The sequence below is a fragment of the Hemibagrus wyckioides genome, linkage group LG19 (assembly GCF_019097595.1).
Source record: "Hemibagrus wyckioides isolate EC202008001 linkage group LG19, SWU_Hwy_1.0, whole genome shotgun sequence".
In the NCBI taxonomy this organism is placed as follows: Eukaryota; Metazoa; Chordata; class Actinopteri; order Siluriformes; family Bagridae; genus Hemibagrus; species Hemibagrus wyckioides.
Genome location: NC_080728.1, coordinates 18,342,501 through 18,357,500, shown reverse-complemented (window position 1 = coordinate 18,357,500; position 15,000 = coordinate 18,342,501). Strand labels below are relative to the sequence as shown.

At 43.8% G+C, this 15,000-nt stretch overlaps 1 protein-coding gene across 1 annotated transcript in view; it reads right to left on the bottom strand.

The window, feature by feature from the left end:
* The window catches only part of exoc4 (exocyst complex component 4), a 191,918-nt gene that overhangs the window by 10,918 nt on the left and 166,000 nt on the right, over window positions 1–15,000 (bottom strand). Inside the window, exons 16-17 of the mRNA XM_058416708.1 lie at window positions 7,560–7,738; window positions 4,610–4,769 (exon numbers count right to left, since the gene is read on the bottom strand). Coding sequence (XP_058272691.1) covers window positions 4,610–4,769; window positions 7,560–7,738 — 339 coding nt within the window. The remainder of the gene's footprint in view (window positions 1–4,609; window positions 4,770–7,559; window positions 7,739–15,000) is intronic.

Here is a 15,000-nt window from a genome sequence, read left to right as displayed (position 1 = left end):
CCTCTCGCTCTCTCAGAGCCGTACACACTCGGGGCCGATTACACACTCGCGTCCTCTCGCAGACTCTCTGAATGAATCATCTGCAGCGTTATTTTTTCTTCTCCTTTCTATCACCATCATCACCATCACCATCATCATCATCTTCCCACCGATAGATGTCACTGTTTCCAAAGCGTTGTAGTGTGTATGTGGGAGCTGCTGGGCGTCTCTGCTGGGCCGCTACACACCGCTCCTTCTTTCAGTGCTCCAGCTCCAATCGATGCTTATTACCGTGTCCTTGGCCCAGTTGCCCAAAGCAGGAGTTCAGATGGGAAGCAGGCCAACAATTCCCTTCTTCCTGAGGGGTGTGTCTCTGTCTCTATCTCTCTCTCTCTCCCACCATCCACAGATCTGCTCTGTACAACTGCACAAAGTCTCACATTCACACATTATGGGAGAAAATAAATATCTGAGTCTTGAGAACAAGCTCCCTCCCTCCCTCCCTCCGCCTCTCTCTCTCTCTCTCTCTCTCTCTCTCACACACACACCTTCCCTCTCTCTCTCTCCCTCTGCCTTTCTCCCTCACTTTCTTTCTCTCTCTCTCTATCACCCCCCCCCCCTTTCCCTCTGCCTTTCTCTCCCTCCCTCCCTCTCTCTCTCTCTCTATCTGCTCTGTACAACTGCACAGACTCTCACATTCACACATCATGAGAGAAAAGGAAATATCGGAGTCTTGAGAACAAGCTGTGAAGAACCCGTGAAGAACCTCTGCCAGTCCTACTGCGTCTAAAATGCTCAGTGAACACACCGAGAGGAACTACAGCATCTTCCTGCCATAAAAAAATCACTTCGTAAAACATCTTAAAGATCGACCTAAACACGAGGAGAATAAAGTCTGGGGGAATAAAAATAAAAGACGAAATGTAAACGAAAGTTTGTTTATGCAGGACGGAAACGAAACCCTCTTTTCACCCGATCTGTAGCAACTAGCTAGTTTTAAATTAAGATGGCTGGCTGTATATAAGGACGACACAGTGTGCTGCTGTTTAAACATAAACAGTGGAAAAAATGAAATAAATAAATAAATAAATAAATAAATAAATAAATAAATAAATAAATAAATAAATACTCATTTCAGTATCTGTACTGACAAAAGTTGAAAAAATGTACTTGTTTCCAGTCTGGGGAGAAAATTAAAAAAATCTATTCTTTATGATAATAAAGTATAAAAAATTTAAATTGAATAATAAAAGCAGATAAAGTGAAAAGGAATTGTGTAAAATTTAAATATTTAAATAAAACGTAAATATTTAAATTAGATACCAGAACAACAGCTGTACGTCTGCAGATATTACAGTGATGACCGATGCAAAGTAATGATCAATTTACTCCAGCTTTTGTGTGTGTGTGTGTGTGTGTGTGTGTGGACTATTAAATGATGTGAGCCTCAGGCATAAACACAGAACACAAATGCTCATAAATGAATAGGTATAAATACATAGATGAAGGAAGTGGACTGAAATGTGATCAGTTTGCTGAAACGACACAGACGGCAGCCCTGTGTAAACACTGGAGCAGAGAATTTATATCAACATCTGCATTGTGTGTGTGTGTGTGTGTGTTAGAGAGAGAGTATGATTGTGTGTGAGTGTGAGTGAGTGTGTGTGTTTTAGAGAGAGAGTATGATTGTGTGTGAGTGTGAGTGAGTGTGTGTGTTTTAGAGAGAGAGTATGATTGTGTGTGAGTGTGAGTGAGTGTGTGTGTTAGAGAGAGAGTATGATTGTGTGTGAGTGTGTGTGTGAGTGAGTGTGTGTTAGAGAGAGAGTATGATTGTGTGTGAGTGTGTGTGTGAGTGAGTGTGTGTGTTAGAGAGAGAGTATGATTGTGTGTGAGTGTGTGTGTGAGTGAGTGTGTGTGTTAGAGAGAGAGTATGATTGTGTGTGAGTGTGTGTGTGAGTGAGTGTGTGTTAGAGAGAGAGTATGATTGTGTGTGAGTGTGTGTGTGTGTGAGTGAGTGTGTGTGTTAGAGAGAGTATGATTGTGTGTGAGTGTGTGTGTGAGTGTGAGTGTGTGTGTGTGTTAGAGAGAGAGTATGATTGTGTGTGAGTGTGAGTGAGTGTGTGTGTGTTAGAGAGTATGATTGTGTGAGTGTGAGTGAGTGTGTGTGTTAGAGAGAGAGTATGATTGTGTGTGTGTGTGTTAGAGAGTATGATTGTGTGTGAGTGTGAGTGAGTGTGTGTGTTAGAGAGAGAGTATGATTGTGTGTGAGTGTGAGTGAGTGTGTGTGTTAGAGAGAGAGTATGATTGTGTGTGAGTGTGAGTGTGTGTGTGAGTGAGTGTGTGTGTTAGAGAGTATGATTGTGTGTGAGTGTGTGTGTGAGTGAGTGTGTGTGTTAGAGAGTATGATTGTGTGTGAGTGTGTGTGTGAGTGAGTGTGTGTGTTAGAGAGTATGATTGTGTGTGAGTGTGTGTGTGAGTGAGTGTGTGTGTTAGAGAGTATGATTGTGTGTGAGTGTGAGTGAGTGTGTGTGTTAGAGAGTATGATTGTGTGTGAGTGTGAGTGAGTGTGTGTGTGTGTTAGAGAGTATGATTGTGTGTGAGTGTGAGTGAGTGTGTGTGTTTTAGAGAGAGAGTATGATTGTGTGCGAGTGTGAGTGAGTGTGTGTGTTTTAGAGAGAGAGTATGATTGTGTGCGAGTGTGAGTGAGTGTGTGTGTTAGAGAGAGAGTATGATTGTGTGTGAGTGTGTGTTTTAGAGAGAGAGTATGATTGTGTGTGAGTGTGAGTGAGTGTGTGTGTTTTAGAGAGAGAGTATGATTGTGTGTGAGTGTGAGTGAGTGTGTGTGTTAGAGAGTATGATTGTGTGTGAGTGTGAGTGAGTGTGTGTGTTAGAGAGTATGATTGTGTGTGAGTGTGAGTGAGTGTGTGTTAGAGAGTATGATTGTGTGTGAGTGTGAGTGTGTGTGTGTTAGAGAGTATGATTGTGTGCGAGTGTGAGTGAGTGTGTGTGTTAGAGAGTATGATTGTGTGTGAGTGTGAGTGAGTGTGTGTGTTAGAGAGTATGATTGTGTGTGAGTGTGAGTGAGTGTGTGTTTTAGAGAGAGAGTATGATTGTGTGTGCGTTTGTGTGATATAGAGAGTGTGTGTGTGTGTGTGTGTGAGTGTCAGAGAGAGAGAGAGAGTATGTGTGTGTGTGAGTGTGTCAGAGAGAGAGAGAGAGAGTATGTGTGTGTGTGAGTGTGTCAGAGAGAGAGAGAGAGAGTATGTGTGTGTGAGTGTGTCAGAGAGAGAGAGAGAGAGAGAGAGAGAGAGAGCGTGTGTGTGTGTGAGTGTGTCAGAGAGAGAGAAAGAGAGAGAGAGTATGTGTGTGTGAGTGTGTCAGAGAGAGAGAGAGAGAGAGAGAGAGAGTATGTGTGTGTGAGTGTGTCAGAGAGAGAGAGAGAGAGAGAGTATGTGTGTGTGAGTGTGTCAGAGAGAGAGAGAGAGAGAGAGAGAGAGAGAGAGTATGTGTGTGTGAGTGTGTCAGAGAGAGAGAGAGAGAGAGAGAGAGAGAGAGAGAGAGCGTGTGTGTGTGTGTGTGTGAGTGTGTCAGAGAGAGAGAAAGAGAGAGAGAGTATGTGTGTGTGTGTGTGTGAGATAGAGATAGTATGTGTGTGTGTGTGTGTGAGATAGAGAGTGTATGTTTGTGTGTGTGTGTGTGTGTGAGTGTGTGAGTGTGTCAGAGAGAGAGAAAGAGAGAGAGAGTATGTGTGTGTGTGAGTGTGTCAGAGAGAGAGAGAGAGAGAGAGAGAGTATGTGTGTGTCAGAGAGAGAGAAAGAGAGAGAGAGTATGTGTGTGTGTGAGTGTGTCAGAGAGAGAGAGAGAGAGAGAGAGAGAGAGAGAGAGAGTATGTGTGTCAGAGAGAGAGAAAGAGAGAGAGAGTATGTGTGTGTGTGAGTGTGTCAGAGAGAGAGAGAGAGAGAGAGAGAGAGAGAGAGAGAGTATGTGTGTGTGAGAGAGAGAGAGAGAGAGAGAGTATGTGTGTGTGTGAGTGTGTCAGAGAGAGAGAGAGAGAGAGAGAGAGTATGTGTGTGTGTGAGTGTGTCAGAGAGAGAGAGAGAGAGAGAGAGAGAGAGAGAGAGAGTATGTGTGTGTGTGAGTGTGTCAGAGAGAGAGAGAGAGAGAGTATGTGTGTGTCAGAGAGAGAGAAAGAGAGAGAGAGTATGTGTGTGTGTGAGTGTGTCAGAGAGAGAGAGAGAGAGAGAGAGAGAGAGAATGTGTGTGTGTGTGTGTGTCAGAGAGAGAGAGAGAGAGAGAGAGAGAGAATGTGTGTGTGTGTGTGTGTCAGAGAGAGAGAGAGAGAGAGAGAGAGAGAATGTGTGTGTGAGTGTGTCAGAGAGAGAGAGAGAGAGAGAGAGAATGTGTGTGTGTGAGTGTGTCAGAGAGAGAGAGAGAGAGAGAGAGAGAGAGAGTATGTGTGTGTGAGATAGAGATAGTATGTGTGTGTGTGTGTGAGATAGAGAGTGTATGTTTGTGTGTGTGCGTGTGTGAGTTGATAAATCAACACCTTCTGACCAATCAGAATCGAGTATCTAACAGCGCTGTGGCATCCTGAGCCGTATCGTCATAGAGAGAGAAACGGCGGTGTTACCTAGCGAAGTCCAGGTCAGCCTCGCGTGACATGGTGATGTTGGTAAGGTTCTGCTGGAGCACGAATATGTTCCTGCACATCTTCTTAATTCCAGACTCACTGATGCGCTTGAAGTACTGAGCTCCGTTGATCAGGATGCAGGAGATCAGGTGACCAAGACCTGTACAGCACACGAGATAGAGAGAGAGAGATCATCATCATCATCATCATCATCATCATCATCACACACTCGCTTTCTCTCCTTTTCACTCCTGCTTACAAAAACATCAGGTTTGTTTCATCATCTGTTATTAATTATCTGGGACTTTCTCTCAAGTTTTTGTGGTAAAACACCTTTTTAACAAGCTTTGGTTTAAAAAGCAGCAGAAAATATTTTATTTACACACACAAACACTGTAAACGATGAGACACTGAGGGATGAGGGGATGAGAGGAGGAGAGGAAAAGAGAGATGAGAGGGTGTGAGACAGTGAGAGGGATGAAGGGATAAGAGGAGGAGAGGAAGAGAGGGATGAGAGGGTGTGAGGGAAGAGAGGAAAAAAGGATGAGAGGATAGAGAGGGATAAAAGGATGAGAAGGTGAGAGGAAAGAAAGGAATAAAAGGATGAGAGGGTGAGAGGGAAAAGAGGAATAAAAGGATGAGAGGGTGAGAGGGAAAAAAGGAACAAAAGGATGAGAGGATGAGAGGGTGAGAGGAAAGAAAGGAATAAAAGGATGAGAGGATGAGAGGGTGAGAGGAAAGAAAGGAATAAAAGGATGAGAGGATGAGAGGGTGAGAGGGAAAAGAGGAATAAAAGGATGAGAGGGTGAGAGGGAAAAGAGGAACAAAAGGATGAGAGGATGAGAGGGTGAGAGGAAAGAAAGGAATAAAAGGATGAGAGGATGAGAGGGAAAAGAGGAACAAAAGGATGAGAGGATGAGAGGGAAAAGAGGAACAAAAGGATGAGAGGATGAGAGGGTGAGAGGAAAGAAAGGAATAAAAGGATGAGAGGATGAGAGGGTGAGAGGGAAAAGAGGAATAAAAGGATGAGAGGGTGAGAGGGAAAAGAGGAACAAAAGGATGAGAGGATGAGAGGGTGAGAGGAAAGAAAGGAATAAAAGGATGAGAGGATGAGAGGGAAAAGAGGAACAAAAGGATGAGAGGATGAGAGGGAAAAGAGGAACAAAAGGATGAGAGGATGAGAGGGTGAGAGGAAAGAAAGGAATAAAAGGATGAGAGGATGAGAGGGAAAAGAGGAACAAAAGGATGAGAGGATGAGAGGGTGAGAGGAAAGAAAGGAATAAAAGGATGAGAGGATGAGAGGGAAAAGAGGAACAAAAGGATGAGAGGATGAGAGGGAAAAGAGGAACAAAAGGATGAGAGGATGAGAGGGTGAGAGGAAAGAAAGGAATAAAAGGATGAGAGGATGAGAGGGAAAAGAGGAATAAAAGGATGAGAGGGTGAGAGGGAAAAGAGGAACAAAAGGATGAGAGGATGAGAGGGTGAGAGGAAAGAAAGGAATAAAAGGATGAGAGGATGAGAGGGTGAGAGGGAAAAGAGGAATAAAAGGATGAGAGGGTGAGAGGGAAAAGAGGAACAAAAGGATGAGAGGATGAGAGGGTGAGAGGAAAGAAAGGAATAAAAGGATGAGAGGATGAGAGGGAAAAGAGGAACAAAAGGATGAGAGGATGAGAGGGAAAAGAGGAACAAAAGGATGAGAGGATGAGAGGGTGAGAGGAAAGAAAGGAATAAAAGGATGAGAGGATGAGAGGGAAAAGAGGAACAAAAGGATGAGAGGGAAAAGAGGAACAAAAGGATGAGAGGATGAGAGGGTGAGAGGAAAGAAAGGAATAAAAGGATCAGAGGATGAGAGGGAAAAGAGGAACAAAAGGATGAGAGGATGAGAGGGTGAGAGGAAAGAAAGGAACAAAAGGATGAGAGGATGAGAGGGAAAGAGGAACAAAAGGATGAGTGGATAAGAGGGTGAGGATGAGGATAAGAAAAGGAGGGGATGAGTGTCTCTTTAAACAATTATTTTTCTTATAGAAACGCTTACATGCAGAAAAGTTAACTTTCTTTTCCTTTATATTGTTGTAAAACAGATGATATGTACAGTAAGTACACACACACACACACACACACACACACACACACACACACACACACACACACACACACACACACTGAGTGGTGCAGGAGAGCAAGCAGTATTTTTAATCACTGTTTATTTGTAGGACTATTTAATCTCCATTTCCTTTTATTCTTTCACACAAAAAGCGCCTTTTTCATCCTAGAAAACAAATCTATGTAATCGTTCATAAAGATATTTAACCGATGTTATCTATAATATCTTTTATATATAATTATCTAACGTTAACGATATCGGGGTTAATTTCCCATCGAGGAACTCGAACATTCGTTGTTTAGCCGTGACGGAAAGCGAGAGACGCTTCATCGGCGCACATTTCCGGCTAGAGAATCGAGTCGAGACGTCATAATGCGAGACTGAGGAAAAGGGGCGGGGCTTCTGGAGAATGGCAGAGAGCTCAAAACAGCCACTGAAGGTGATCCCGGATTCATCGTCTCGAGTGGATCATGTGACTTTTTATTCCTCTTCTTCTAATGAGCTAATTGAGAGGGTTCACTGTATTATTATGGGAGGTTTTGTGAATATCCGTGATGTATAATCCCAGCGACACGTGTTTTAGATCCAGGTTGTAGCAGAACACACTGAATAAAAGTCACTACATCCGCTATAAAGGCCATCGATCCTCAGGTGCACAAACTGTCATTTAGTTTTAACAGCACGCTCTTTACAGACACTCTTCCCCCCGTCATATAGGATCTGCCCGTAATAACCTGCAATTTATTCCCTACATTACCAGCTTATTAGCCCATGGATGATTACTATAATAGCTTCAGACATAAAACACACACACACTCGCACAGAGGACAAAAAAAAAAAGCTGACCCTCGAAGATGTACTGGAACTTGTGCTGCTGCAGCGCGGCTCCCATCACCTCCTCGATGGCGCTGATGTCTTTGTTCAGCTTGACTACTAGGGGGTCGTAGTCCATGCTGGCGGCGTTGGCCACGATGGCGTAGTTGCCCTGCTTGGCCAGGGGGATGAGATAGTGGAAGCAGTGCACTCTACAGACACAGACACAGAATCGTTATGTGCTGCTTGTAATACAGCGAGTTCTGTCTGACTACATGGACATCTACGTGGAAATGTCGTTCCAGGAACCTCATTGTGGCTCTTAGTATGAACATCTTTCCTTTAAGGCTGCCTTTAAGTTAAATGTCATTGTGATGACATCATTCTGCCCTGGAAACGTCCAATCAAATAATTTCTAGAACCCAGTTCAGCTAAACACTACTGGTAAACGATACTATTTTTTTAAAAAAGGGGGAGGAGTCACTCGATATGTCCCGCCCTGACTTCATGTTACGGTGGAAATTACAGGTGCGCCCCAAATCGTAACTAGAGGGAGGAGGCGGAGCTTCAAGGCGCTGGACACTGAAGCAGGATGAGAAGACATCGTCAAGATGGCCGACGACACGTTGATTGGGGAGACGTCTTACGAGTGTCTCGAGGGTGAGAGGGATGAGAGGGTGAGAAGGATGAGATATATGAGGGAGAGAGGGATGAAAGGATAACAGGGAAAAGAGGATGAGAGGGTAAGAGAAAGAGACAGATGAGAAGGATGAGTGGGATGAGACAGTGAGAGGGTGAGAGTGATGAGACAGAGGGATGAGAGGGATGAGAAGGATGAAATAGTGAAAGGATGAGAGGATGAAAGGGTGAGAAGAGAGCAGAGGATGAAACAGTGAGAGGATGAGAGGAATGAGAGGATGAAACAGTGAGAGGGATGAAAGAATGAAACAGTGAGAAGGATGAAACAGTGAGAGGGATGAGAGGATGAAACAGTAGGAGGGATGAAAGAATGAAACAGTAAGAGGATGAGAGGATGAAACAGTGAGAGGGATGAAAGAATGAAACAGTAAGAGGATGAGAGGATGAAACAGTAAGAGAATGAGAGGATGAAACAGTGAGAAGGATGAAACAGTGAGTGGGATGAGAGGATGAAACAGTGGGAGGGATGAGAGGATGAAACAGTAAGAGGATGAGAGGATGAAACAGTGAGAAGGATGAAACAGTAAGAGGATGAGAGGATGAAACAGTGAGAAGGATGAAACAGTGAGTGGGATGAGAGGATGAAACAGTGGGAGGGATGAGAGGATGAAACAGTAAGAGGATGAGAGGATGAAACAGTGAGAAGGATGAAACAGTGAGTGGGATGAGAGGATGAAACAGTGGAAGTTATGAAAGAATGAAACAGTGAGAGGATGAGAGGATGAAACAGTAGGAGGGATGAAAGAATGAAACAGTAAGAAGGATGAGAGGATGAAACAGTAGGAGGGATGAAAGAATGAAACAGTGAGAGGATGAAACAGTGAGAAGGATGAAACGGTGAGAGGGATGAGGGGATGAAACAGTGAAAGAATGAGAGGATGAAACAGTGAGAAGGATGAAACAGTGAGAGGGATGAGAGGATGAAACAGTGAGAGGGATGAGAGGATGAAACAGTGAGAGGGATGAGAGGATGAAACAGTGAGAAGGATGAAACGGTGAGAGGGATGAGAGGATGAAACAGTGAAAGAATGAGAGGATGAAAGGATGAAAGTGAGAGGGATGAGAGGATGAAACAGTGAAAGAATGAGAGGATGAAAGGATGAAAGTGAGAGGGATGAGAGGATGAAACAGTGAAAGAATGAGAGGATGAAAGGATGAAACAGTGAGAGGGATGAGAGGATGAAACAGTGAAAGAATGAGAGGGATGAAAGGATGAAACAGTGAGAGGGATGAGAGGATGAAACAGTGAGAGGGATGAGAGGATGAAACAGTGAAAGAATGAGAGGGATGAAAGGATGAAACAGTGAGAGGGATGAGAGGATGAAACAGTGAAAGAATGAGAGGGATGAAAGGATGAAACAGTGAGAGGGATGAGAGGATGAAACAGTGAAAGAATGAGAGGGATGAAAGGATGAAACAGTGAGAGGGATGAGAGGATGAAACAGTGAAAGAATGAGAGGGATGAAAGGATGAAACAGTGAGAGGGATGAAAGGATGAAACAGTGAGAGGGATGAGAGGATGAAACAGTGAAAGAATGAGAGGGATGAAAGGATGAAACAGTGAGAGGGATGAGAGGATGAAACGGTGAGAGGGATGAGAGGATGAAACAGTGAAAGAATGAGAGGATGAAAGTGAGAGGGATGAGGGTGAAACAGTGAAAGAATGAGAGGATGAAAGGATGAAACAGTGAGAGGGATGAGAGGATGAAACAGTGAAAGAATGAGAGGGATGAAAGGATGAAACAGTGAGAGGGATGAGAGGATGAAACAGTGAAAGAATGAGAGGGATGAAAGGATGAAACAGTGAGAGGGATGAGAGGATGAAACAGTGAAAGAATGAGAGGATGAAACAGTGAAAGAATGAGAGGGATGAAAGGATGAAACAGTGAGAGGGATGAAAGGATGAAACAGTGAAAGAATGAGAGGATGAAACAGTGAAAGAATGAGAGGGATGAAAGGATGAAACAGTGAGAGGGATGAGAGGATGAAACAGTGAAAGAATGAGAGGGATGAAAGGATGAAACAGTGAGAGGGATGAAAGGATGAAACAGTGAGAGGGATGAGAGGATGAAACAGTGAAAGAATGAGAGGGATGAAAGGATGAAACAGTGAGAGGGATGAGAGGATGAAACAGTGAAAGAATGAGAGGGATGAAAGGATGAAACAGTGAGAGGGATGAGAGGATGAAACAGTGAAAGAATGAGAGGGATGAAAGGATGAAACAGTGAGAGGGATGAGAGGATGAAACAGTGAAAGAATGAGAGGGATGAAAGGATGAAACAGTGAGAGGGATGAGAGGATGAAACAGTGAAAGAATGAGAGGGATGAAAGGATGAAACAGTGAGAGGGATGAGAGGATGAAACAGTGAAAGAATGAGAGGGATGAAAGGATGAAACAGTGAGAGGGATGAGAGGATGAAACAGTGAAAGAATGAGAGGGATGAAAGGATGAAACAGTGAGAGGGATGAGAGGATGAAACAGTGAAAGAATGAGAGGGATGAAAGGATGAAACAGTGAGAGGGATGAGAGGATGAAACAGCGAAAGAATGAGAGGGATGAAAGGATGAAACAGTGAGAGGGATGAGAGGATGAAACAGTGAAAGAATGAGAGGGATGAAAGGATGAAACAGTGAGAGGGATGAGAGGATGAAACAGCGAAAGAATGAGAGGGATGAAAGGATGAAACAGTGAGAGGGATGAGAGGATGAAACAGTGAGAGGGATGAGAGGATGAAACAGTGAAAGAATGAGAGGGATGAAAGGATGAAACAGTGAGAGGGATGAGAGGATGAAACAGTGAAAGAATGAGAGGGATGAAAGGATGAAACAGTGAGAGGGATGAGAGGATGAAACAGCGAAAGAATGAGAGGGATGAAAGGATGAAACAGTGAGAGGGATGAGAGGATGAAACAGCGAAAGAATGAGAGGGATGAAAGGATGAAACAGTGAGAGGGATGAGAGGATGAAACAGTGAGAGGGATGAGAGGATGAAACAGTGAAAGAATGAGAGGGATGAAAGGATGAAACAGTGAGAGGGATGAGAGGATGAAACAGTGAAAGAATGAGAGGGATGAAAGGATGAAACAGTGAGAGGGATGAGAGGATGAAACAGTGAAAGAATGAGAGGGATGAAAGGATGAAACAGTGAGAGGGATGAGAGGATGAAACAGTGAAAGAATGAGAGGATGAAACAGTGAAAGAATGAGAGGGATGAAAGGATGAAACAGTGAAAGAATGAGAGGATGAAACAGTGAAAGAATGAGAGGGATGAAAGGATGAAACAGTGAGAGGGATGAGAGGATGAAACAGTGAAAGAATGAGAGGGATGAAAGGATGAAACAGTGAGAGGGATGAGAGGATGAAACAGTGAAAGAATGAGAGGGATGAAAGGATGAAACAGTGAGAGGGATGAGAGGATGAAACAGTGAAAGAATGAGAGGGATGAAAGGATGAAACAGTGAGAGGGATGAGAGGATGAAACAGTGAAAGAATGAGAGGGATGAAAGGATGAAACAGTGAGAGGGATGAGAGGATGAGAGGATGAAACAGTGAAAGAATGAGAGGGATGAAAGGATGAAACGGTGAGAGGGATGAGAGGATGAAACAGTGAAAGAATGAGAGGATGAAAGGATGAAAGTGAGAGGGATGAGGGTGAAACAGTGAAAGAATGAGAGGATGAAAGGATGAAACAGTGAGTGGGATGAGAGGATGAAACAGTGAAAGAATGAGAGGATGAAAGGATGAAACAGTGAGTGGGATGAGAGGATGAAACAGTGAAAGAATGAGAGGATGAAAGGATGAAACAGTGAGAGGGATGAGAGGATGAAACAGTGAGAGGGATGAGAGGATGAAACAGTGAAAGAATGAGAGGGATGAAAGGATGAAACAGTGAGAGGGATGAGAGGATGAAACAGTGAAAGAATGAGAGGGATGAAAGGATGAAACAGTGAGAGGGATGAGAGGATGAAACAGCGAAAGAATGAGAGGGATGAAAGGATGAAACAGTGAGAGGGATGAGAGGATGAAACAGCGAAAGAATGAGAGGGATGAAAGGATGAAACAGTGAGAGGGATGAGAGGATGAAACAGTGAGAGGGATGAGAGGATGAAACAGTGAAAGAATGAGAGGATGAAAGGATGAAAGTGAGAGGGATGAGGGTGAAACAGTGAAAGAATGAGAGGATGAAAGGATGAAACAGTGAGAGGGATGAGAGGATGAAACAGTGAAAGAATGAGAGGGATGAAAGGATGAAACAGTGAGAGGGATGAGAGGATGAAACAGTGAAAGAATGAGAGGGATGAGAGGATGAAACAGTGAGAGGGATGAGAGGATGAAACAGTGAAAGAATGAGAGGATGAAACAGTGAAAGAATGAGAGGGATGAAAGGATGAAACAGTGAAAGAATGAGAGGATGAAACAGTGAAAGAATGAGAGGGATGAAAGGATGAAACAGTGAGAGGGATGAAAGGATGAAACAGTGAAAGAATGAGAGGGATGAGAGGATGAAACAGTGAGTGGGATGAGAGGATGAAACAGTGAAAGAATGAGAGGGATGAAAGGATGAAACAGTGAGAGGGATGAGAGGATGAAACAGTGAAAGAATGAGAGGGATGAAAGGATGAAACAGTGAGAGGGATGAGAGGATGAAACAGTGAAAGAATGAGAGGGATGAAAGGATGAAACAGTGAGAGGGATGAGAGGATGAAACAGTGAAAGAATGAGAGGGATGAAAGGATGAAACGGTGAGAGGGATGAGAGGATGAAACAGTGAAAGAATGAGAGGATGAAAGGATGAAAGTGAGAGGGATGAGGGTGAAACAGTGAAAGAATGAGAGGATGAAAGGATGAAACAGTGAGAGGGATGAGAGGATGAAACAGTGAAAGAATGAGAGGGATGAAAGGATGAAACAGTGAGAGGGATGAGAGGATGAAACAGTGAAAGAATGAGAGGATGAAAGGATGAAACAGTGAGTGGGATGAGAGGATGAAACAGTGAAAGAATGAGAGGATGAAAGGATGAAACAGTGAGTGGGATGAGAGGATGAAACAGTGAAAGAATGAGAGGATGAAAGGATGAAACAGTGAGAGGGATGAGAGGATGAAACAGTGAGAGGGATGAAAGGATGAAACAGTGAGAGGGATGAGAGGATGAAACAGTGAAAGAATGAGAGGGATGAAAGGATGAAACAGTGAGAGGGATGAGAGGATGAAACAGTGAAAGAATGAGAGGATGAAAGGATGAAACAGTGAGAGGGATGAGAGGATGAAACAGTGAAAGAATGAGAGGATGAAAGGATGAAACAGTGAGAGGGATGAGAGGATGAAACAGTGAAAGAATGAGAGGATGAAAGGATGAAACAGTGAGAGGGATGAGAGGATGAAACAGTGAAAGAATGAGAGGATGAAAGGATGAAACAGTGAGAGGGATGAGAGGATGAAACAGTGAAAGAATGAGAGGATGAAAGGATGAAACAGTGAGAGGGATGAGAGGATGAAACAGTGAGAGGGATGAGAGGATGAAACAGTGAAAGAATGAGAGGGATGAAAGGATGAAACAGTGAGTGGGATGAGAGGATGAAACAGTGAAAGAATGAGAGGATGAAAGGATGAAACAGTGAGAGGGATGAGAGGATGAAACAGTGAAAGAATGAGAGGATGAAAGGATGAAACAGTGAGAGGGATGAGAGGATGAAACAGTGAAAGAATGAGAGGATGAAAGGATGAAACAGTGAGAGGGATGAGAGGATGAAACAGTGAAAGAATGAGAGGATGAAAGGATGAAACAGTGAGAGGGATGAGAGGATGAAACAGTGAGAGGGATGAGAGGATGAAACAGTGAGAGGGATGAGAGGATGAAAGGATGAAACAGTGAGAGGGATGAGAGGATGAAACAGTGAAAGAATGAGAGGATGAAAGGATGAAACAGTGAGTGGGATGAGAGGATGAAACAGTGAGAGGGATGAGAGGATGAAACAGTGAAAGAATGAGAGGATGAAAGGATGAAACAGTGAGAGGGATGAGAGGATGAAACAGTGAAAGAATGAGAGGATGAAAGGATGAAACAGTGAGTGGGATGAGAGGATGAAACAGTGAGAGGGATGAGAGGATGAAACAGTGAAAGAATGAGAGAATGAGAGGAATAAGAGTGTGCGTGTTTCCCCCTCCTGACTGGTGTTGTCCAGACCGGGATGGAGATGTGTCAGTAATTACCGCCTCCAGCTACACCTTCATCAGCCACACATCAGCCCCAGTCTCCTCCACCATTAAAAAGCTATGAGAGCAGCCACCCTGCCACCAAACCATGAAGCCTTCATCTTCTCCTCTTCTCCCCTGGCTTCATTTACTCCTCAGCACTGTCAAGGGAAATTTGCTTGATAGGAAAAGTCAATAACGTGTGACACGAGAGCAGGGAGTTATTGTTTCCGAACCATCAAACAGAGGCGCAAAAAGCTAATCATTATCAGGAGTGGGGGGTGGGGGGGTGGGATGAGTCGGTGTTAATGTGCACCAAAAGGAACCTTCCCTTTGTTTCTTCCTCTTTCTTTCCTTAAATGCAGTTTCGCTTTATTCAATCCGTAAAGTCATTTTAACACTCTCACATACCGTGGACAGTGGAGTCTGTGTGACTTCATCTAACTACAGAGAGCTTTAGTCTTTTAGTCCGCCCGGCTCTCTCTCAGTGCAGGAGTACGAGAACTAGCTGAAAACTTCGAGTTTTTACGTCTTCACTCGTTCCAAACCCGATCCCTCATTAACCTGATGATGAACACTTTTT